The 24,584-nt window shown below is 42.6% G+C and overlaps 2 protein-coding genes across 2 annotated transcripts in view; one reads left to right on the forward strand and one right to left on the reverse strand.

Annotated features, from left to right (window-relative positions):
• Positions 1–1,196: 1,196 nt before the first annotated feature.
• On the forward strand, positions 1,197–4,173 carry LOC131288326 (UNC93-like protein). The gene is made up of 7 exons (XM_058317449.1): positions 1,197–1,450; positions 1,536–1,828; positions 1,943–2,183; positions 3,064–3,223; positions 3,301–3,565; positions 3,842–4,004; positions 4,080–4,173. The coding sequence occupies exons 1-7, from the start codon at positions 1,197–1,199 to the stop codon at positions 4,171–4,173; spliced, it is 1,470 nt and encodes a 489-aa protein (XP_058173432.1).
• A 1,723-nt stretch (positions 4,174–5,896) lies between these two features.
• The window catches only part of LOC131288295 (protein nubbin-like), a 58,572-nt gene continuing 39,884 nt past the window's right edge, over positions 5,897–24,584 (reverse strand). The window contains exons 2-10 of the mRNA XM_058317415.1: positions 13,068–13,314; positions 12,688–12,966; positions 11,806–12,616; positions 10,086–10,603; positions 8,367–8,547; positions 7,618–7,674; positions 6,439–6,522; positions 6,107–6,255; positions 5,897–6,033 (exon numbers count right to left, since the gene is read on the reverse strand). Of these exons, the coding sequence (XP_058173398.1) occupies positions 5,897–6,033; positions 6,107–6,255; positions 6,439–6,522; positions 7,618–7,674; positions 8,367–8,547; positions 10,086–10,603; positions 11,806–12,616; positions 12,688–12,966; positions 13,068–13,314 (2,463 nt within the window). The remainder of the gene's footprint in view (positions 6,034–6,106; positions 6,256–6,438; positions 6,523–7,617; positions 7,675–8,366; positions 8,548–10,085; positions 10,604–11,805; positions 12,617–12,687; positions 12,967–13,067; positions 13,315–24,584) is intronic.

Genomic DNA, 24,584 nt, shown 5'->3' on the forward strand with positions numbered 1-24,584 from the left:
CTGTTTTGATTCACGATAGTATTTTCTTGCTTCGCCTTTGGTTCGCTTCGTTGCGCATCATTGGTATCCCTTCCAGTACTTCGTAAGTGGATCGTATGGCAAGATTTTACGTTTATTGGCTCAATAGGCGTAATGAGAAGATTATATTTATTTTAAATTGTGCTTAAGGAGAATTTTGAAGTTCATTTGCCAAATTTTGTAACAAGCAAGTCGGTTGCAAACTTAACTTTCTTTGCCTTAACTTCTCTTTGTTTCTTTTTGTCTGAGTTTGGGTTTAGTTCTTAAGTCCCGGTTTTTATGTTCTAATTTTAAGTTTTGATTAGCCCTTAGGTGGCAGACAAAATAAATTAAATAAATTAAAATAAAATTAAAATAAATTTTTCAAAATCTAGAAAAACACTGAACATTTAAAACTCCAAAATGCTAAATTACATTCAAAATTATAAGTAAACAACGTAAGAATTGTGTTTATGTTTAATCAACTTTAGATTGAGTATAACACATTTTATTGAGTAACGTTGATTTAATGGTGCTCCTAATGAGGAATTGTTATCTTATCTGTAACAATTATCCAATTAATGTCGCTCGACCATCGTAACTGTATTATCTTTAGAATTTGTGGTATTTATTAACAGTGTTTAACGCTAATTTATGCCACGCTCTACACTCCCGCGATATCGCACAACCGAGCCAACAAAAAGGAACGTGACAATCCCGTAAAACAACCTCCGATCTTGTGTATAGGTGTGCTGCGAGACGTTGTAATTGGATACACATTCATCTCCACGATGCTGACACAGGCCGGGTGCCGGCTTTGAATCTCCGAATCTTTGCCAGTTTCGGTCGGGGACCGGTTGAGTTCGGCGTCTCGATTAGTAAAAGTTGAGGCAGTTCAGGTTGGCGCGGTGACCTTGTCCGACTCGAGATCCGAGCACGTTCCGAGAGTGATTCCAATTCTCCTTCCCTCGCTCAGCAGTTGTCGGTTTATCTATTTGTCGCCCCGGTGTGTTTGGAGTCCGCGCGCAAACCTGTTCCAGTAGAATGTGTTGTATAATAAAATCAAAGTGTAGAAGCCTGAGGACTGCAGCAGCGCGGACCTCTGGTTAGTCTTGATTAAGCTCTACCTTCGGTCGGAAGGTGCTGGTTGAAGTGAAGTTCCAAACGTCAAAGTGCGTTTCCGGTAGGTGCTGGCCGAGATGCAGGAAGATGGCAGTGCAGATGCGGCGGCCCTGGAGGCGATCGAGAAGTTGGGTCCGCGGGAGAAGTGGCGCATCGTGAAGAACATCGCCGTGCTGGGGTTCGCCTTTATGATCCACTTTACCGCGTTCCACGGCACGTCCAATCTGCAGAGTTCGCTCCACAACGATGGTTCGCTGGGAGCGTACACACTGGCCTCGATCTACGGCTCCCTGATCGTCTCCAATCTGTTCCTGCCGGTGTTGGTAATAAGGTGATTGATCCGACTCAAAAGTCTTCCGGCCAAAATCTCGCCAAAATCTTGAACTAATTGTCATCCCAACTTTTGAGATCCCCAGACTCCTCGGCTGCAAGTGGACCATCGTGGTTTCGTTCGTCGCCTACATGCCGTACATCGCGGCCCAGTTCTACCCCTCGTTCGCCACCCTCATCCCGAGCGGGTTGGCCGTCGGGTTCGGCGGGGGGCCGCTGTGGTGCGCCAAGTGTACCTACCTTTCGATCATCGCGGAAGCGTTCAGCATCGCCACCAGGCGCAAGGTTAAGACGGACTACCTGATCGTAAAGTTCTTCAGCCTGTTTTTCGTGTTCTACCAGCTCGCGCAGGTGCTCGGCAATCTCATCTCGTTCACCGGTCAGTTCTCCGCGTGTCATTGATTACTTCGGCGTGATTGCGATATGTTAATCTCAACCGTGGTTTCCGTTTGTTTTTTGTGGCTATTTTTATGTCGCCTTCCCATGACTGCAGTCCTCTCGTACGGAGAGTCCGGTGAGTCAGGCAATGAAACGCAGGCTGCAACAGCGACGGTGAACGTGTCGACGACATGCGGTGCAAACTATCTCGCTCCGATCCATCAGGAGGGACAGGGTGCAGGGATCGACCTTAAGCGCCCGGAGCCGGAGCAGTTGAACATTCTAACGGGGATCTTTTTGGGGTGCATGGTGGCGGCCAGCGCGTCCGTGGCGGTTGGAGTTGATTCACTGAAGCGGTATGTATTAGTGTGGTGCCATATGCATCTTTAAACGAGATTCATTCATATAAGTCTTTCATCTAAGATTCATTTTGATTTCTTGTAATTAAGTAATCATATTTATTCTAAATACTTCGGGGTGACTGGTTGCTCAACAACTAACTATAGTATTCGAGGTGTGCTTCTTTTATTTGCATCTATCTAGACTATTTCGATGTCAAGATTGATTCATGAATCTTTTGGGACTCGAATCTTGTGGCATTCATGAATTTTTCGAAACCTTAACGGAAAAAGGGGTTTTCCAATTCTTTGGGCTTCACTTTTCCGTTCTTTTAACATTAATAAATCTCCAAAACGAATCAAAGAGACATTCGAATTCATGAGGTTTTCAATCCCCAACAGTAGGAGTGACCTCGTACATTTAAATTGAATGTTTTAAATAAGTTTTCAACTAAGTTTTTAAGATGTATTTTTAATTTATTTATTTCTATATCCTCAAACAAGTAGACTAAACAAAAACTTAAGAATACCTAGGAGGATTTATTTCTAGTTTTAATTATAACTGATGACAACAATTATCGTTGGTTGGACCTAAAAAATGTTTCCCATATCGTCGTTAGCAATGAATATTCGACTTCATATTTTTTATTTCATTCTATAATAGTGTTCTACTCTGCATTAACCGCTGCTGACTGATTTAGTTTTCGTTCAACCATTTAATTTGATGCTCTGTAGAGCTGGTTGCAGTTTTCATTCAAGCAACATTGATTTATATTAATTTCTTGATAAAACTTTTATTTTTTTCACAGCTGTTTTTCTATATTTCTAACAACTTTTCTATATTTCCTGCTTGAAAGTGAATAGATCTTTTTTTTAATATGTTCCACTCATTTTCCAGGTATCGTATGATTCGCGCTGGCTCGGCCAATCAGGTTTCGGGACTTAGAATGCTGGCCATCACCTTGCGCCAGCTCGGAAACAAATATCAGCTACTTCTGCTGCCCATAACGGCCTTTATTGGTGTTGAGCAAGCGTTTATCGCTGTTGACTTCACAAAGGTGAGCTTAAACATTTACAGAAAAAAATTCTCAAAATTGATCTACCACCATTTTATATTTGGTGTGTTCTTTCCCAGTCATTCGTTGCCTGCGGACTCGGTATCAGCTACATCGGGTACGCGATGATCAGTTTCGGGCTGGCAAACACCGTCGCGGCCGCCTTCACGCCTTATATCACCAAACATCTCGGCCGAAAGGTGCTCATCCCGCTGACGGCGCTTTTCCACACTGCCCTTATCGTGTTCATGTTGCTCTGGAAGCCAACGGATGAGTATTACAAGTACTCCATCATCGTAGCCTGCTGGGGTTTAGCTGACGGCGTTTGGCTCATTCAGATCAATTGTAAGTAATTTGTGGCTACATCAGACGAAAAGATTGAGTTTTAGCGAGGAAAATTTCGTAACTTTACGAAAAACGCTCACGAAAGAGATTAGAACCGTTTTTCCCATTTAAATTCAAGTTTTTGTGTTGACGGTTAGCACTCGCGCGCCATCTATATGTGAAAACGATCACGTACGCAGCCAAAACGGGTTTCAGAAAAAACCTTGTTAATCGATGTTTCTTTTCATTTAATTCGCGGTTTTTGTCTTTGTCGGTTTGTTCTTGCAACAATTCCAGCCCTAAGTGGAATCCTTTTTCCGGGCAACGAGGAGGCGGCGTTCAGCAACTTTCGTCTGTGGGAAGCATCCGGGTCGGTGCTAATGTACGCAACCAGCCCATTCCTGTCCACCTTCCAGAAGCTGCTGTTTGTGCTCGCGATCATGATTGTCGGCACGATCGGGTAAGCAAATGCTCCAAAGGATGGTATTGGGTTTTCTTTCGCTTTAGATTTTTACCTTTCATGTTTTTATTTTAGATACGGACTTATCGAGTTGATGGAATACCGGATAAAACGTGCCGAGATTGGAAAACGGTTCGAGCCCGTCAGTCAGGAACTGAATGAAAATTAATTCAAAGGACTTCTCCGTTGAATTGAATTGATAAAAAAGTGATTTTACTATGTCGTGTAATCTAAATTGAAATAGGTTATTGTTAAATGAAAAAGAAAGCTCTTTTTCATAAACTGCGGAGGCAAAAAGTTACAAAATTGTTTCGGTATTAAATTTATATTTAGGGATTCATAGCTTAATATAGATAACACACTGTGACCGATTTACAAAATACTGCATTGCAAAATTTATTTTTCATAATTGTTTGTTTTACTCCTGCTCTCGTGCAGGTTCATACAGCTTAAGTTATAACGCCTCCGACTTGATATGACGACTCCAGTGACTGCCTCTCCTCGTTGTCTTTATTGACATCTTGGCGACAAATGATGCTTCTCCTTTTCCTATTTCCGTCACGTATACGGGATTGAGTAATTTTTTCACATTTGACAATTCTTTCTTTTGTCCTAATATTCGTGTCTTCAACTATCACCTCAATGTTCCTATGGATTTCGGTAGTTTTATTCTCTCCTTTCTGTGTCCTATAATTTTGCGTCATTTCCTTTATATTGCACGTGCGTATGTGTTCAATCATATTCTGTTTTGTTTTCGTGTTTTCTTTTGTCGTATTGTTTGCTCCATTCGTATACAAGATTTATTTCGCATGAGGAATTTTAAGTATTATGAATGTTTCAATCCAGAAAATAACCAGAAAATAACACAAAAGTTAAGAATCCCCCTGCTCTACAGAAACAAAAGACACGCATAGTAATTTTCGTTCATTCTATTTTCTCTTCTTGATTAATTTGGACTGTTTTGTTTTATACACAATTATTACACTCATGGCTATGGATAAATATCTTTTGCACAGGTTTAGTTTACTTTATGTTACAACTGTTGTTTATCCTTCTCTTCAACTGTCTTATTAGCTGTGTATGTAGTTTTTGCAAAATTTTACTTTTCATTAGTTCAATTTTTGTTTGTTTCTCGGTCAATTCGGGTGTGGTTTATCGATTCCTCTTCCCGTTTTGCTGCACAATATCATGGGCGATTGTTTGAGTGATTTTGTGTGTGTGTCTGTGCGTCGGAGGAAAGTGTTTCGTGAGAGTTGGCGTGTGTGTCTTATTATAAAGATTAGGAACTTTGGTTTCACGACTTTCACACAGGCTGTGAAGCAATCGTTTGAATGAATGAAACATTTAACACCGAATCGTTTTGGAAATACTGTTTTCGTGCTAGGAAGGACGTTACACACAAAGAAGAGAAAACAAAGTGTTCTGACGAATGATTTCAAAACGAGAAAATAAGAGCTTCTTTTAGGTTTGTAATGTACGTTGTGAGAGGCAGAAAAATAGAAACCAAGGTTTGGTAATAACAGTTTTACTTTATTTTTGTCACCCTTAAAGATGGCTGCTAGAGTGAAACACAAATGGGTTTTCTCATATTTAACAGGAAAGGACACGAAAGAAAATAAAAATCAATCGGATCGTCTCGTAACTGCGCGAAAATGTCGCTCTTTTTATCGTATTACACCTTACTAAATCGTTCCTATGTCCTACATAAGTGTACATAATATTCAATATCGGAATGGCACCTTATTTTATATGGCTACGGTTCGCGATTAAAGTTTCTTTCCTCTCCGCAGTGCTCCGTCAAACGTTTGGAGGCTTCTCGTCCCACTTCATTCTCTTCGTCGTTCCTTTTGACACATTTGTTTGCCTCTTGCCTCTTCCGGTCGACGTCATCTTTAAGTATTTTCCATTTTGAAGCTCTTGGACATCATCCGGACGGTGTTCTTGAGTGCCTGGCGCTTGTTGCAGAACCAGATGCGTATCACTTCCCGCTCGTACCCGAGCTGGTGTGCGAGGCCGGTGATTTCGGTGCCTGTTTCGAGGGAAAATAAAAACGATTAATTCACCGGAGAACAAGCGATATGCAACAGGTAGAGTTCACCTACCGGAAGGATGGGTGTTCCGCTCAAAGTGTCCGTTGAGCAGCTCGAGTGCTTGCGGCGTGAAGGAGGTCCTTCGTTTTCGCTTCTTCGACGGCTCGACGCCGATAAAGTCTGGCACGTGGTTTTGGCCCGATTTGTACCTGGATGAATGACTGAACGGGATTAAGAGCGGGAAGAGAGCGACCGGTGAGTGTTGTGAAAGCGTGTCGAACGAAAACGGATTTTGATAAAAACAAAGAGTAAGAAAATCGTGCACTTCAACCAACATCAAGTGTAAGCAAGAACTAGAACTGGAACAATCCATAGTCCCCACTCTATCCTACCGGGTGCCTTACCTTTCCTCAGCCTCCTTCATCCAGCGCTCGAGCACTGGTTTGATTTTTTGTGCACTTTTGGGAGTAATGTCTAACTTTTCAAACCTTCGGATCGGACGGTAACAGGGTGATGTTTTGATAGTGGTGGTGATGGTTGTGGTACCGGTGACGGCATTAAGAGGAGAAGAAACGGATAAAAAGAAACGAACCGAATCAGTCAAAAACGAGTAACGAAATGGGAAAAATCAGCAGAAAAAACCAAAAACGGAAAATAATGAACAGCAGGTGAACGAACACACCGCCAGCGTTAGCCAAAAAGTAAAGTAAGGTTTTCTAAGAGTACACCGCTACGGTTGCCTTGCCATCGAATAGAAAAAAGTACTCTAGTAATGTTTTGCCAGGACATTGTAGGAATTTATGTTTTTTTCAAATTGTCTCATAGATGAAAACAAAGTACGGACAAATACATGAAGAACAAACCAATGCAAACTGATGATGGGAACGATAAACGGAAAAGAAAACCAACTTGCAATGACCTGGCCAATTGGGAAAGGGAAAGAATTTATAACAAAGTAATACAAAACATTTGAAACAAACAAGCACAAAAAAGGCAATAAAAAAGGAAAATAAAAAATATTACAATATAAAAACTTAATGTAAAACTATTAATGGAGTCTATGAAGACTGAAGAGAAACGAACTTAGCTTACCTGTGACGAGAAAAAGTGATCAATAATCAAAACTAAAAATTCATTAGCAAACAACTGCATAGCTCTATTTTTATGACATACAACGTAGGGAAGTTTTGATTGCAATTAATGATAAATTGAATGAAATCTGCATCGGACCCTCGAGCGATACAATATTCGAACCGAGAATGGTGACTAAATGTAGTCCATGACTTCAGAGCCATTACCATTATGAGTATTTTGGTTTCTTGTACATTCAATTGACCGACGGTTACGTTCCCATGCTCACACATTTACGAAATCACTATCAACCTTCTTACCGTTGAACGGTACCATTTTTCGTGCAAACAAATATTAAAAATTAGGCCGACAAGAGTAAACAACTAGATTAAACTACGGAGAGTGCAACTACTATGGTATAACAAACAGAAAACAAATAGGTTGAGCAAAACCAAATAACTATAATGTCAAACCGAACAGAAACTAGCAGAAAGATATCAATTCATACATACATTTGTTGCTGCTGCGATGAAAGTTGCGCTGCACAATACATCTGAGCGGCTAGGGCGCTGGTTGTTGTGCGCAGTGGGTGTGTGTATTGTTTGTTTTTTCAATGCATTTGTGTGTGTGTGTTTTGGTAATGGTATATCCACGTGACGACGGAAGCGGTAGCGTTGTGGGCACAATTAGAAATCGGGAAGAGCAACAACACGAGAGTTTTGGCAACCAACCGAAAAAAGGAAACAAGAAAGAAAGAAGAACATAGAAAATAATACATAAGTTAACGTAAGTAGAAAAATATTGCGTTTTTTTTTTGTTATGTTCATATTATCATCACGTTGCCAAACAAGTAGAATTTTCTTTTTGAAATATTGGGCTTAGATGAGGTTCCAACAGGTAACCGATGGAAGCGCAATGTCCTGGCAACGTTTCGTCCTCTCTCAGAAGTTTGTTGAATTAGTTTAGGAATGTTGATACACATTCTTTGTGTTGCTTATTTATGTAGATTTTTGTTATTTTTTCTTCGACCAGCGATAGAATAAACTATTTTAAATTTTAAGGTCAAAGCTTTTATTTTACTATTCTCTTTTGGTGAATTCATATTTGAAATCGATTTGACTTGAACTTCTTTTGAAAGAACTTTAATTTTAGCTGATTGAAGTTGATATTGGTATCTCTTTTCAAAGCTTCGTATTTTTAGATGGGTCTAACAATTTTTCTATGTCATTTGTGTTCGGTAATATAAGTTCGGTCAAATTACCTGCATATGGCGCTTTGACTGTACGCCGGCCCCTCGGTGACGGAGAGCGCCTGACCGACCTGTGTCTGCGTGAGGCCGAGCGAGAGACGCCGCAGCTTGAACGCCTTCGCGAACTCCTTGATGTCGTCCAGATCGATACCGTCCACCACGTTGCAATTAGTTTGATTGATTGTTAATTCATCTGCTCGCGATGACGTCGGTCGGCCAGCGTGGGGAGGAAAATGGAAAGAAAGAGAGGAAGAGATAGAGGCATGAAGGAGGGAAATTAAAGCGACTGCGACCGCGGAGAAGCCGGGCACGAATGGGTTTTATTATTGAACTCGCGGTTATTGGCAATGAAGAGAAATTGTGTTCAAGTAAGTATGTCCGATACCCTTCGCCGCGAGATTGTTCTGGTTCTCGCCTCTCTGGGGGGGTCGTGGTGCGTCAGGGAGGGGGAGGCAAAATGTTCTACAATCATGTATAATGCTGCGCGCCGTTCTGTCGCTGTCAAGACGGTGGCAGGGCGTACCACGAAAGTACCACGGAACGCGACTAATAAAGCACATTAAGGGAAATGTTTAGCGTAAATTAAGCGTTAATAAAGAATGTCAAATTAATTGACTCGAGAATTGTCGGCCGGCGCGGGGCCACATTATGGGGGAATTGAAGACATACACGAACGCACATACATCTTCTGTGGTCGGTTCCCCAAACCCTTCTGCTTGAGAAAAAAGACATGGTGCGACACAAATTCGAGCGGAACGCGATTCGACCGTCACCAGCATTAAATATGCTGGTAATGGGCAGAAGGGAAACAAAACCCCGATCGCAATGTGGTGATCGAGATTGATGATCGAAAAAAAAAAAAATTACAGCACGCACACACGCGCCCGCTTGCTTAACGCAAAACGAGGAAGAAGTCATTGATTGATGGAGTTCTAATAAATGCTTATTAACGAACTTAACTGCACAATCGAATGCCGAAGACAGTTGGAACGATACTTTTCTCTTCCGTTCCAGTAAGCACAAAATCTAGTTAGGGTATTTTGTTCTTTATAAAAATGTTTGCTACGTTTAATATTTTAGGGAAAATTTTTAAGAACTCTATGTTTTGAAGAAAAGAATAGGATTTTTTTGTAATATATTGGCATGAAGTTTTGGAGGAAACTGACTTTGTTTTTGTAGACATATTCATCTTATATCACATTTAGTCCATAAAACAGTTTTAGGCACAAAGCCTTAATTTTAAGACCTTAAACTAGCTTATTATGGTTTATTCCATACGAGTCAAGCCCACTCAAAGTTTATCTATTCGTGCTAGTAACTATTGAAGGATAAGGTCTATTTTTGATAACTGTGGTTTGCTAAACATTTAACTTCACCATTCTTAATGTTTTCGTTTGAAACGATTCTGATTCTTGGATGGTTCTCAACACCATAGCAATAGTTTAAACACCTGTTTCATTAATGGGTTTTAATCTACATATGATTTAAGCAAAATAGAAAATTGTGTTAGCGAAATAATGCAATCAATTCTGTTTCTTTTGGTGATTCCTGTTTATCAAGTTTAAGATAAATTATTGAACCTTTTGCAAAGTGGGACGACTCATATCGTTTCATGGGGTTTATCTTAAGTATGAACATTTCAACTGCTTTCATTATAGACGATGGGGTTGAAAGAAAAGGGTATGCATTGAACATAGTGCTAAAATCAGAAGAACTAAACCTTTGGCTTACTTGGATGCTCTTCCAGAAACTCCTGGTTGGAGGCGCCATCGTCGTCGTCGTCATCGTCGTCGCTGTTGTGCTGGGACAGACGACCGCCGACGGCGGAACCGGCCGGACTCAGCTTCGGCGGTGGCGTACTGCTGGACGTGGCCGAATGGAGCGGTCGCTTCTGAAGCTGCTGGAGCTGAGACGCGCTGCCGCCGGCGGACGAGGGCTTCTCGAGCTCCAACTCGTCGGCTGAGGCGCGATGCTGGTGTTGGTGCTCTATCAGCTCCAGGTCGCAGGATGCTGGCCGGCCGCTCGAGCTTGACCCGGACGGGCCGGACGAGGAGTGGTGGTGCAGGGGCGAGGCAGGCGCATGGTGGTGATGATGGTGGTGGTGGTGGTGGTGCAGGGCCGACGATTGCTGCTGGTGGTGGTGCAGATCCTTGGACAGCTGGATCCCCGAGCCGGACGAGCCCGCCGGCGATGGTTTCGACTTGGACGCGATCAGTTCACCTCCACCGCTCGGAAAACTTGACCCGAGTCTGCGAAGGGAGAGGAAAACCCGAATTCAGTATGGATTTTAACGTTTTGCCGCGTAGTCAAGTTGTTCGAATTAAGGGATGTAAAACTCAAAAACATAAGAAGGATATGTGGAAAACCCCCTCTGCCGGTTCACTCTTTTTAAAAAGAGGTTGAGATTGATATCTTTTCTAACTTAATGCAATTTCAAGGTTTGACATTTGTTTACATTTTGTTTGCGATACAATGTTAATTTTAATTTAACGTACTGAAATTTCTGAATGTTTAGTTATTACACCTGTACATAGATCACACACTTTCTAAAAACTGCATGATATGGAACGAAATGTAACGTATTGCATACAACTCCTTTGATTCCCAAACAAAGCCTTCATGTTCAATGACATGATCATTTTGAACATCATCTAAACATTATCGAAACAGATCCTCATCCTGGAAATGATTGGTAAGATTATGTTTTCTTAGTAGATTATGTTTTCTTTTGCCTTGATTCAGTCTAACCTTTCCGTTTGAAGTGTTTATTCAATTGAAAAAGTTTGTATTGTTACTCATGCAAATTATGTTTCTCATTGCAGTCAAAATTAATCACAGGATTTGATAATTGGAGTGCGATTTCAAATGTATTGCGAGACCATGAAGGATCAAAAGATCGATGGTAGTTATTTGTACTTTACATAACATATCCTCTATTTACAAAAATACAAGTTTGAATACGTTAAAAGCAGAAAAGAATGAAATCATCGGAGAAAACTATTTAAAAAATTGTTTCCAATATAAAAATATTGTGTGAGCTGGGTTTAGGTTTTGGAGACCGTATCGAGCAGCAAGATACGGATAGTGAGGTAGAAGGTTTTACTTGTTTAGATTTCTGAGATGAAAGTTCGAAAGTTTCAAAGTTATATATAAACAACAAACAAATAGTGGATAAGGAAAAGTGAATAATATCATATTGTTTATGTATTCATAGAAATAATTGAAAATCGAATTTGAAGAGAAATCTGATCGGAAATTATAAAACAAATCAAAGCGGATTCAAACTATAGCACTATCTTAAATTCTTCCAATAATATTTCCCATGTAGATCAATTAACAATCGTTGTAAACATTTTATCCAAAAAACAACCGAATCCTTCTTAATTTTTTATACTTGATTATAAATATAAGAAGCTATACAACTATACCGTCAGATATTACTACGACTCACCGATTGATTGCACTATCTGATGGTGATCGCGGGCTGGCGGCACCGAGGGCGCCCGAGACGTTCACCTGCAGGTGCCCATTGCTTGTGAGGCCGATGCCGGACGAGGTGCAGGTGCTTGTAGCCGGTGGCGAGAGCGTCCGCTTTAGAGTTGGGAGTGACTTCTCGTACGAGGACGACGAGCAGGAGGTATAGCTGGCGGGTCGGCTAAGCGTCGCCGAGACGGGTGGTGACGAGGTGGCCAACGAGATCCGCTTCGGGGACTCACCAGCGGCCATCTTGACTCGGGAGTGCGCGTCGGGCGTTAGGCGGCCAGCGACGGCAGCGGGAATGTGCGAAAGGGAACCAGAACTGGAGCTGGGAGGTTGGTGCGACTGCCGGTGAGGGTCGTGCATCCGGACATCGGCACATCCAGCGCTGGACGTGGTAGAGGACGCTCCGGAGCCGGCCTTAAACTTGCCATCCGCGTGTTGGTGGTGATGGTGATGGTGGTTGGCGTAGTGGAGCCCTTTGGGGGAGTGTTGTTGTTGCTGGGATTGTTGCAACGCATGTCCCACGGGACCGCCGGCAGCTCCGAGCAGTTGCGTAGAGAGTAGGCCAGGTCCCGGAGTTCCTGCGGCGTCCCGAGGAGTGGCAAACAGTCCCCCACTGGCGGCTGCGGCTGCGGCTGCGGCAGCTGCTTGAGCGGCCTGAGAACTCAGCGAGTCACTTAGGTTGTTGTTGAAGTTCAGCGATTGCAGCAAGGTTTCACTGCTCATGCTGGATATCACCTGCTGTCCTACCGGGATTGTGAGGATCGTCTGGGTTGCAATTCCTGTTCGGGAAGACCCGGAAGTTGTCAGCTGTAATGAGTCCTAGACCCTATTTCCCTGTAGTGTAACGTACCTTGAGAAGTTGGTATAAGAAGTTGGGCCCCCTGTATCCCTTGCATTATCTGACCCGATGCCAGCAATAGCTGGGGCATCTGAGGGGTCGCGGCCACCAGTGGAGCTGCCGGTCCTAAACCGAGCATCTGCGGATTGTGGCTCTGACTCGAGAGGCTCAAATTGAGTGGCGAGTTCCCGAGCAGCGGTGACGTCGGTAGTCCCAGACTCGGCGCCAACACACTCGCTCCCGTCAGCTGCGCTAAACTCTGCAGCTTCTGCAGGTTCAACATGTCTTGCACTGGAAGAAGGAATAGGCAACCCAACGGATTGGCGCAGTGTTAGTCCTACCGGGGAACCTTCCGAGGGTTTGTCGGCTTGTTGTTTTCGATATGTACTCACTAGTTCCATTGAGATGCACTTGGGCCGCGGCGACGGCTGCAGCCGCGGCAGCCGCCGTCGTCGATGTGGCACTTGGCCCGGTCGGCATCGAAAGCGGTGACATCTTCCCGTGCGAGTTCCGCTGGTGAAGTGCCGCCGACGACTGCTTGCCTCCGCTGCTGCTGCTTGGGCGCCCGTCTAGCTCGGTTGGGGCCGGATTCAGGAAGGGACTGTTCGACCGGCTACAGTTCTCGCTTCGACGTCTATTCTGCAAAGGTAAAAAAAAGTGTGTCAGGAATTAGAAGATGTCCGCTGGGAGGAATTGACTTTACTTGAAAACATTTTTGATCCCAGTAGAACGTTATTTGGAACATGAAAAGCAGCAGTATTCAGAGACAGCTTTATTAGTAGGTCTCGATCATATGTTGAAACATATATTCAACATAATTGTTAAACAGATTACCGACCCACGTTGGAAAAGAAACGAAGGTTAAATATCATTGAAAAGAAATCCAAACATTTGTTCTTGTGCGAATTAGAAAACATGAATACGAAATCGTTCCTTTATGCTACAAAAAGTGTCCTCCACTATATGGCTGCCATATTCTAAACATGTTGCCAGTTAAATATGCACGTATGCACATAAATATGTTTTTTTCAGTCAGCTATTTCCTTTCTTTGCTCATCTTCATTTTTTAGCCTATCGTACAATTGCACATAATGTATCCTAATAACTGCCGACGGGGAAATGCCGTGCCTCCCGGGCACTTGACCATTTGCTCACTTCGCACTCTCGTTCTCTTTCGCGGGACTCGTCCTGAAACATCCCAAGTGGTATGATTTCCGTTCCGGATGGAAGGCGTGACTTCATATTTTTCGTCTCTCGCCGGCGCGTAGCGACTTCGTCGGTCCCGGGGACGAACCCCAGGGAAGCGGAAGACGAAAAGCGCACAGTAAAAAAAAAGGAAGGCGAATAATTCGCGCTCACTGCATAGATGATAATGTTTTTCCAAGCGCAAAACAATATGCGAATGCGCACAAGTTCAGTCAAAAGTAGCAAATCGCCGAGGCCTTGGGATGGATGTATGTAATATAAAATATTACTTCAAAATTAATGACGATCAGTAGATATTAAGATACCGATTAAATTTCATGTAAGAAAAACATAAAAGAATGTTAGAATGACAATTAATTTAAAATAAAAAAAATTAAAAAAAAAACTAATAAGGAAAAATGATAAAAATATGTTGCAAATCAGTGCAAATTTAAAGGATATTTGTGAAGTAAAAATGATTGGGTGTTTTCACATTACCCTAAATATCATAAAATTGATGCTGATCAAAGTACGTTAAAGCTATAAAAAGGTAAAGAAGAATCTTGTGTGTTGATTAATAGTTGCAATAAAAACTTGTAACTCAATCAAAAAATTTTTTTTTAAACTTTTGGTAACTGTTGCAATCAGTAAAAACCGGCATTCTAACAAAGTATGTTAATAAAAAATTGAAACTCTAATGTAAAAAAGTATTTAGAATGTGAAAAATGCGTGTTTTATTTTTGTAAGGCTTTGCTGCATAAGAAAGGGTGAAAGAATTTTATTCCATATCGTCGTCTGTAATCAAATCATTTTTTAAATAAAGATTTGACACCTGTTGCATTATCATTTCCATGTAGAGAAAAATATGATTGCTTCTCTATTCGATTGTGTAAATGCTACACAATTTTTATATTGATCAAAACTAAACAGTAGAAAGGTCATAAGTTTAGTTGAGCGATAGAATAACCATCTAACCAACATATTTACAATTGACACCCTTTTTGAACAGAAAAAAATTGCTGAAACACGATCTTCACAAACCCAAAATTGATAAATATTACACATTTGGGGTAAACGAAAGAAAACAAAAAAATTGGCAAATAAAATCAAATAAAACTCCCAACCATATTTTCGGTTATAAACCACACACGCATTGAAACAGGGCGCGAGAGTTTGCCCCTGAGGGCAACAACCTTCCGCATCCAGTCAAATTCTACCATCATACGTCAAACTGGTCAAACACTTATCGGTTCGCTTGCAGGTTCCATCGAGGGACGGAAAATTTGGGAAAAACGCCCGACGCCCGGTTCGAAGCGATAATATTATTGACACTTTCCTCACTCGCTGTCATTTCCACTGGAAGGGAGAAAAAAAACTACACCACAAACATCCTCCGGAGTCGTGATGGCGATTGGGGGGTGATTTTTAACATTCGGTAGCCCAACCTCGAAGGGCCAAAAATTTTGTTTCACACATAGACAACGGCACACACACACACTCTCACACATCCCCCGTTCGAATGGTCGTCTACATGTGATGGTCCAATCTATTTTAATTATTTCACCAAATTAATGAACGAACTGGACCTGGACCGTGAGCACTGGAGAGGAGATTCCCCATCGTCCAGCATTATTAAGTCTCTTTCCGTCCCCCTTTCCTCGGTACCCTCTCCGCAAAAAAAACCCTCCGATCTGGGTGCCCATCTTCGTTCGCCTCGAGCTCGGTGAGGTGGAAAATGGATCCTCACGCTTCCTTTCCGATGCCCGATTTCTGTATGCCTGATTCCTCATTTCAAGTAGTCGATTTTTTCCCCATTTGCCACAAGCGCCGTAATCAACGTAACCCAATGAGCGGGAAGGATTGCTTTGGGGGGAGCAGGTGAGCAGCTGTAAGGACGAGAAGCCACGCCGAGAAGGCCGGCACCCGATGGCTTTCCGTGCTGGTGTTGGTGATCTCATCAAAGCGAAAAGGGAGGAAAAAATGGGGGAAAAACCAAACCAGATCGTCCCCTTCCGATGCTGGTGGTGTGGAGATGCATCGTACGGATTGCAAAACATCGATAAGGATGTCGATGGACCGGGAAGAAAGGGGTGCGATTATGGGAGACGTGTCTACTTCGTGTGTGAGTGTTTGTATAATATATTTTCGAACCAACGGCGCCTGAAGAGAAATATGATTATCGTTGGGCGAGAAATTCAAATACCAGCATCGAGGAGGGTGGCGTGGATTTTTTCCAGGCGTCCTGGGTTTTTTTTTCAAACCCTCCATCCCCGACTTCGGAGTCATGATTATGTCCAATGCGATCTCGAGTCGGGTTTGTGCTTCGCCTACGAACTCCATCGTCCATATAGGACGGACGACTAACCCGACCGGTATTGATGAACGATGAGGGGACGCGATTTTTCACTCCCAACCGGACGCACACACCAGCCTTGGGGTGCATATGCGTTAAGGGTGGGCGGAAAAGGTGTGCCGCGGGGAGAAAAAAGTCAAAACAGAAAGTCGCCAGGACGAGCATTGAAAAGACGAGCGCCATAAAAGATATGACCGGTGGCTTGGGGAGCCGCTTTTTTTTATTTTTAAACTCACTTGTAAAACAAAGCGGGAAAGGATTGAGGGACGATGATCAATCCCTCCCTCACCCCTTACTTCTTTCTACCCACCACCACCCTCTCTATGCACCCAACCATCGCACATTATAATCGCCATAATGATATAAGGCGTGGGTGTTTTAAATTCAGTTACCATCCTCGTCCGACCTCGCTGGACGTGTGTAGATGTTTCTATTTCTTTTTCCTTTTCTTTTTTCGCCCCTTCTCTGTCCTTTTCACTCCTTGGATTAATTCTGATGGTCGCTCGAAGTGGTCGGGTGTGAGGGTTTGGACCGCGAGATGGTTCGAAGTTGATGTTGATTACGATCAACAATAAAGTCCCGTCCCGTCGTCCACATTCTCCACACACATACACACACTTACTACATAGCGTTCGGCACATGGTGGATCGTTATGTGGATGGGAAGACGTCGCGGAAAGCGCGAAATTACGCGCGCCCATCCGAAAGGGGGTAATTGCGATAGAGCAGGCAAAACCCCGACCAGACCGAGAGTCGAATGCGAAAATTATGCGCAACAAAAGAAGGGAAGCAGCAAGGGACAGGGGGGGAAGGGAAAAAATTACATCGGGCAACGAAAAAATCCAATAGAACGGACAAGTGTATGCAGATGGTAGCGAAGTTGGTAGGACGGTACTGTACACTGGCCTGGGTGGGGTGGGAGTGGGAAACGAACGGGTCGGAAATTAACCCTACGGTGAATGGGGTTGACTAATTCTTAATTGGCACACTGGCTCATTAGAACCAATATTAGTTTAAGCGTTTTGCCTTATTTTTCAATTTATTTTAATAAGTTTCTCGTATCAATTTCGGGAGAGTAAAGTGTTTTTCAAATTATCCTTCCAACTATCTGCTTGTGAAAGTGCAATTTGTTCGAAACAAAATAGTCTGAAATTTTACATGTGTATGTTTTTAATTGTAGGGTACAAGTTTTCTCCTATTACATTTTGTTGACAAAGCTCTTCGAGAAGCCTTCTTCAATGCGAAAAAAGGTATAAGCCAATTTTTAACGTGATCACATAACCCCATTTTTTCGAATTTTTGTTTATAAGTATTTGAAAACTGGAAACTAAACACTAGATCTTTTGCTTTTCGGTGTTTTACTCCCGATCGGAAACAACTTTCATTTAGCAGCAATCAATTTATTGAACATCAAATCAAATCACCAAGAAGAATCACCAATCAAAAATCAAGAGAAAAAGTATAAAAATTGTAAGTTCTTTTCATAAAACTAATTTCATACTTCAAGTATAGTAGCTAGTGTTGTGCCTTATGAATCTTTTGGCGAGATTCATTCATATGAATTTGTCACCTAAGAATCATTCAGATGGATTTATGAATCTTTTGGGATTAGAATCATCAAACGTTAATGAATCTTTCGAAACCTTAATGTATCTTTCATGGATCTTTTACGAATCTCCATGCTTCTTTCATTGGCTATTTTTCGCTCATAAGTTTTCATCTGTTGATGCACCTGTGGAATTCATGAATCTCTAAAACGCAACGAATCATTCAGATACATGAAACTTAATCTGAACTACACCACTCCAGTAGTTTCACATTTGTATAATCAGCTTCTTTAAGAACTTTCCAAAGAAAAAAGTGGGGTCAAGAAATACGGCTTCTAATGATGCGAATTAGGAAGTAATTGTGATTGTTAGAACTAGATAGTTTCCTTTCAGTTAGAGAATATTTTTAAATCCTCTAAAAAATCCTCTATTTGAAAATGAATAAATTTACGAATGTTCTAAATGAAATCTAATTTAAATAGATACGAAAACTGTTTTTCTTTTTACCTACATTTACTGTTTCAAAAAATGTTGAAAATGAATTAAGTAGTTTTTGAAAATAAAATTTAAAATTGTGGTACCAGTTCAAATCTGCGGAAAATTGGATTTGCAAGCGTCTTATTTAAGATAAAATGTATTTTGGGAGGTATGAAATCGAAAGAGAAACATTAAAATCAAATTAAAAACTTTGCCCTCCTTCAATTGGAAGGTAAAACCGGTTGTCGAAAATGAAATGCTTCATTCTGGCCGAATCAATCACACCGAAGGGTTAAGGAGAAAAAACAAAAAAGGCACACCCCACGGTCTATCGGCTGGCCAGCCGGACCTGCTCAGCTCGACGGACGCGAGTTTTCCTTTCTCACACCCCTCAACCCCATCCCCCTTCCCACAACGGGTTCGATGGTTTCGACGGCGACGATGACGACGACGTGGCCAACGCCGGACGACCAGATGTCCATCGCGGATCGCCGGTGTCGTCGTCGCGAAATGATTCCCCGCCTCCCTTCTGCCGCAGTACCCTCTCCCACCCGAAGCGGGGGGAAATTTCTATCGAATGTGTGTTTCCCCAAGAGGGTAGAGGCTAAAAACAAAAAAAAAGAGCGTACCTAACGTTGACAGGACACGTTCGACGAGTTCGAACGAGCCGGGAAGGGGTGTGGCTTGGCATCGGGCGAGTGAATTTGACTTTTTCATTCCAACACCCTCCGCCCTGGGTGCCACCCTCACACCCTTCCCGGCATTCCCTTGATGTTTATAATGTGTGCAATGCTAATGCTTTATTACGTTGCCTATTTTTCTTTTCCCCCGTTTTCGCTCGCCGTGAAATATTTGTCCCCGTCTCTTTCGAGCACCGACACATATTCACCATTTTTTTATAACTACCACACGTACTCATTCTTCTAGTTTCAGGCAGGACTTCGTCACCGCGACGGACCGGACCCCAACCGGGGCTGGACAGTTTAAAAAAGACATATTGGAAGAACGGTGTATTTTGCGCGAACTTTGCCGCGCGCGACAAACGCTTGGCGCAGGGAAAATATGGATGCATGGCACACGTGAAATGCAATAAAGAAAAAATGGCAAACACACACAGAAACACACAGATAATCGTGCATGCAGGCGAATTAAAAGAAGGATAAAAAGGGAAATAATAAAAAATAAACGGTGGGTGCGCCCCGAAAAGTCCGAGGGAGTTTGGGATGCAACTTGTGATGACAAATGTTGGCGTCAGGCACAGGGGTGGAAAGGGGGGGTAAACGGGGTAGATTAAGAGTTAGAGCGGGAGAGTGAGAGGGTGGGTGCTCGATGGGGTACCGGGGGTGAGTTTGCAAATAAAAACTAGAAAGAATAATATCATCAGTCTCTTATGCTTGTCCCCATTCCGCGCATCGATTCCTTCGCCCGTCTCTCTTTCTCTCACTCTCCCTCCCTCCGATTCTCTCTTATGTGGACAATCAACCCTCGTGCCTCATCTCCCGCTCCCTCCCGGGGCACATACTTGGAATGTAAATTCCACCAAACAACGTAGACCGTGCTCGTGGACTCTCGATGGGCTTCCTTTCGCGCAAAGAGTTATGCACGATGGTGTTTTAATTTATCTTGCTTTTCCACCGTTACCATTTTTTTCTTCCCCATTCCCCCCGAGTGTGCAATTTTTCCCCCGAACCGATGGAAAGTGTGGAAAAAATCGGTACACTTGGGCGCGGGATATATGTGTGCATGGATCGTAATTTCATTTTTTTCCTCCGGCCGAGAATGTTGCTTTCCTTTTTGGTTTGGGCTTTTCCCTGCCGTTGGCGCGGGGGTTTGTGCACCTTGCGCAGGAAAATGCGAAACTGGGCCCACGGTTCGCTGATGCCTTCATTCGATTTCCCCCCCCATCCCGCGAAGGATGTTTGGCGCGTGTTTTTCTGTTTCTTTTCCCGCGCCGTCCATATTTCACGCGCCTGGACGAAGGTGCGATTCGGGACAAAATATTGCAACCGTTATCAAATTTCCCCCTCCTAACACGTACTACGTGCGTGTGTGTGTTGTGTCGCACTGGTGTTTAGATGTCCGTTTTTCGCGGTGTGTCCGCGAATATTGATGGCAGCTTAGATGTTGCGCGTGGTGCAGAATGTTCCAACACCAACCGAGGACGATGCGTTCGCGGAAGGGACCACTTTTTCAAATTTCTTTTTGGCTTTGGTTTTGTTGTACTGTGGATGCTCTTTTCCGTGTTTGATTGCATTGGGCTGGGGCGTCCTTTTGGGAGATTTTAAATTTTTTGTTTAGTTTTTCCTAGCTGCGCTTTGCATGAATTAATATTGCCACCGCCAAAATTGCGTCCGTAAAATGTAATAACGTTTGCGTCTGATATCCCGACCGATATTGTTAGAAGAGTTTCAGAAAAGCTCTTTGTTATTTAGTTTTACTACATGTATGCATGGTTGAACGAGGATGAGGTACCACGAAAATATGTTTCTAGTGTATTGTAAAATTTCTATGATATATTGTTATTTTGTGCTGTTATAAAAGGTATTTTAGTAAACATTTCTCAGTAGTAACTTGATTGACGACGCCACCGACTTACTTTAATAATAACCTTTTTCTAGTGATCATTATTAATTTATGATTAAAATTAATGTTTCGTCATTAATTTTATGAAGCCGATATTACAATTTCTCACACAATTAATGCATTGATCTTCTACATTTTCTGCGTTTCACGCTAATTATTGTTATATTAATCATTCTAGAAAATTTTCTGTAAGAATCAAGGTTGCTCCTACGATTGAGTCATGTAGAACAATTTAAGAGATAGACATTGGAATTAATAATAGCCAAAACAAACATTAGTAATGAACGTTGGAATTCTATAACCAAAAAAAAAAAAACAGTTGAATCAGGATGTAAAACACATTTAGATAGATCATCTGCTACCAACCATATAACCATTTTGATTGGAATTTTAAGAAATACTTTTATTTATGTAGTTACATCAACCAGCGATTCTAACCTCACAATTAGTTCATTTTTATAATAAGTTCCTTTAAGGTAAAGAGACATGAAAATCTGTTATGGTTCAACTTTTAGTTCCAGTAATCTTGATTAAGATAGGAAAAAATAGCAAGTAGTCAATAACTTATTGAAAATCAAAGTCAACCATGACTAGTTTCTTTCAAGTATTTCATTAAAGCAATGTAAACCCCTCAAATCGTTTAACCGCAAAGAATATTCTTCTCAAAAGTATCAGTAAAACAGTTCAAAAAGAGCATTCAGTAAAACTTTTACAAAAGTGCAATAATTACGAAATCGAACTGTGAATGTTCTATTGAACAATAGTTGGCTTAGTGCTCATTAATTTAATCCTGGATATTATATTTTAAAATGTTTAAAACATCTATCCACAAATTCAAACGTTAGTTAAATAAAATCTATTATTACATATTTTCACATTACACTTTATGGTATGCCTATCTAAAAAACTAGTCTTACTAAAACTGTTTCACTCTTGTCTCGTCGTTTTGAAAATATCTGTTTTGTCCACTGATAAATAATGTATTGTCTTATTTTCGATCGTTGTCGGTCAATCTAGCTGAGCCAAAATGGAGGCGCCTTCAGGCGATGTCCATGTCGTCAATATCCGTCCCGGTTGGTCATTTCGGAATCCAATTGATTTTTCTACGACAACCAGAAACCACCCGGCGAAAGAAAAAAAATAATAAAACACCCGAACTTTATTAAAATAAGCCATGTGCAATAAGAAAAACTACCTGAAACGATCCTCTCGCTCGGGGATGTTCGTTAAAAGTTGGGAAATATATAAATCTATGGAAAACCGGCCCCAAGTATCACAACCTTCCTCTCGAAAGCGCCCGGTTTGCCATCGGTCGAGAAAGAAAAAACGACCTCCTCGAAGTCGCGCGAAATGAAAATTCGCAAATTTCACATTTCGCTAGGCGCGCCAACCAATTGCGCCTATATAACAACCCGGGCCCCCTCCAGGCACCCTTTCTACCCTTCCTGTACACACACACATATGAGCACTCTTTTGACATTGCGCGTGTTCGACTTAAGTGCAGTTTTCCATCGGGCAAAAAGGAACGAAGGAAGGACGATGGCAAAAAGTGAGTAAATTTGGTCGTAAATAAAAACAGTATCGCTTTTTTCAACCATGCTGCGAGGGAAAAAAATCCCTCCCATCCGTTTTATGCCAGTCTACCGGGGAAGGAACAACAAAACTCGCATCCCTACACGCACCCGAAGCGCAGCGCACACACTAGCGCCCTCTATGTTGTTGGCGTACGCCAGAGGGAAGTCAATAGTTGCAAGGGAAACATCGGGTACGTTCTCAGATGGTTCCGCGTTTCGGTTTCGCGCAAAGAAAAAGGAAAACTAAATCCCATCTCATCGTAGCGAGGGTTTCCCGCTTCGTCCCCTTCTTTTCCTATCCTTTTTCCCGACTTCGGTGATGCATGTCCAACGTCCAATCCGCCCCGTCCTCCTCCCCGCTGTTTCCGTATGTATGCATACGTTTGTGCGTACATGTCCAGCTATGATCGATAAAAAAAGTGTTCCACATTACGTGTTGGTGTGTGTGTTTGTGTGTGGGTCGCAACTGATCGAAAGGCTTTTTTTCCTGCCAAAAGAAAACAAAGCTGCTGCACAAAACGAAGGAAACGGCAACCGAACGAACGTTCCGGAAACGAGCCGGAGAAAATCAACTAAAAACAATCTGAATGCGCAAACTGACCGAACTGACCATACATGGAAAAGGGGAGAGGAGGAGGTTTGAGAAAAAGGAAAAACAAAATACTCAAGCGACTCGCGATATGTCCATCCTCTGGCGTGGACATAATGCAGGCGAGCGGGAAAAAAAACCCCAAACTCCCTCCAAAAGAAGAACGTCGCATCGAAAAACCCCGCGAGTAGAACACCCCCTTGGTGCACACAAGAAGAAAAACAAAATTTCCACCGTTGATATATTTTCATTCCACGCGTTTGTTATGTATTTTCTCGACCCGTTCCCTTCGCTCGCGACCCGGCGCGTTCATCTTGTGGGACATTCAAAATAATAGAAATGAACTGGGAGTGTACCGAAAGGGAAGAAAAAGGAAAAAACATGGAGCTCGCGAAAAACCGGACACGGGACATCCACGGGTTTTGGAAAATTCGCCAACCATTCGCACGGGAGGTCCTTCGCTAGTTTTTGGGTGTCGAGGTGGTTGAGCGTTAGAATTGGTGTGTGAGTGTGTGTGAGTTTTTTTTAATGCTGTTTCAAACCAATAAGAGGATTGCACTGCACCTTCCCCCCGCTTTCGCCGTCCCACCAAACTGTTCCCGTTTTAGGAAATATTTTTTCATCTCTCTCCCTACAATAGAGGGGGGGTCGATAAAAAATGAATCGAGTTCGCGAGACGATGAAAAGATGACCAATGAGTTTGACCGAAGAGTGAGAGAAAAAGCGAGATGGATAAAGAGGGCATACGAAAGCGATAGAGACGAATGAAGTGTGCATATTTTCCTGTCTGGAAATGTACAACCCACCCCACCCCAAACCACCAACTCACTAATGTGACTCTCGTTCGCCTAGCTGTGGTCATTTTCCGGCTCCCGAGGAAGGGCGCTTTTCGCGAAAGCGAATTTCGACGGCTTCATATGTGTTTTGAGTCTCCGTGGTGCCCACCTCCTCCCCCCCACCCTTAATATGTGTGTGTGTGTGTGTGTCGTTTCACATGTACCAAAGTCACCCGGCCAGCCAGTAGATAATTTTCTCCATTTTCCTTTTTTCGATCACCGCGAAATATAAATTAAACCGGAATAGGAGAACGGCATAGAAAGAAAAAAAAAATGTTGACCGGTAGCATGGGTGGGGCTGGTGTGCACCAACGGCACCCAACCCACCCGGTGGAAACATAGAGCACAGCCCAAATGGACCTCGCACCCCCACGAGGGGAATGGGGAGAACAGTTGAAGAAAATAAAGCAAAAGGTTGGTAGCGAAATGAAGGAAAATCGTGCGGATGGTGCGGAGAAGAAAATAAAAGGAGCAAACAAAAATACAACAAAAAGGCAGAAAAAAATGGACGCGAAATCCACTATAACGCAGGACACCCATTCGGACACTACTAACAGCTCCGATTGCTTTTAACTCCTTCCCTTCCTCGCCTTCCACCCGCCTTATTCGCGATTGGATATCCTGCGTGGTGTTAGGGAACCTAAGGGAGAGGATTGACTAGAGCGTCATCATCTAGTGCAGGCAGCGTATGTGTGCATGTATGTGTGTGTTTGCAATATATCGGCCAAAGCGCGAAACACTCTCCTTCTCCAGCCAGCGCTGGTTT

Source organism: Anopheles ziemanni, chromosome 3 (genome assembly GCF_943734765.1).
Source record: "Anopheles ziemanni chromosome 3, idAnoZiCoDA_A2_x.2, whole genome shotgun sequence".
NCBI classification, from domain to species: Eukaryota; Metazoa; Arthropoda; class Insecta; order Diptera; family Culicidae; genus Anopheles; species Anopheles ziemanni.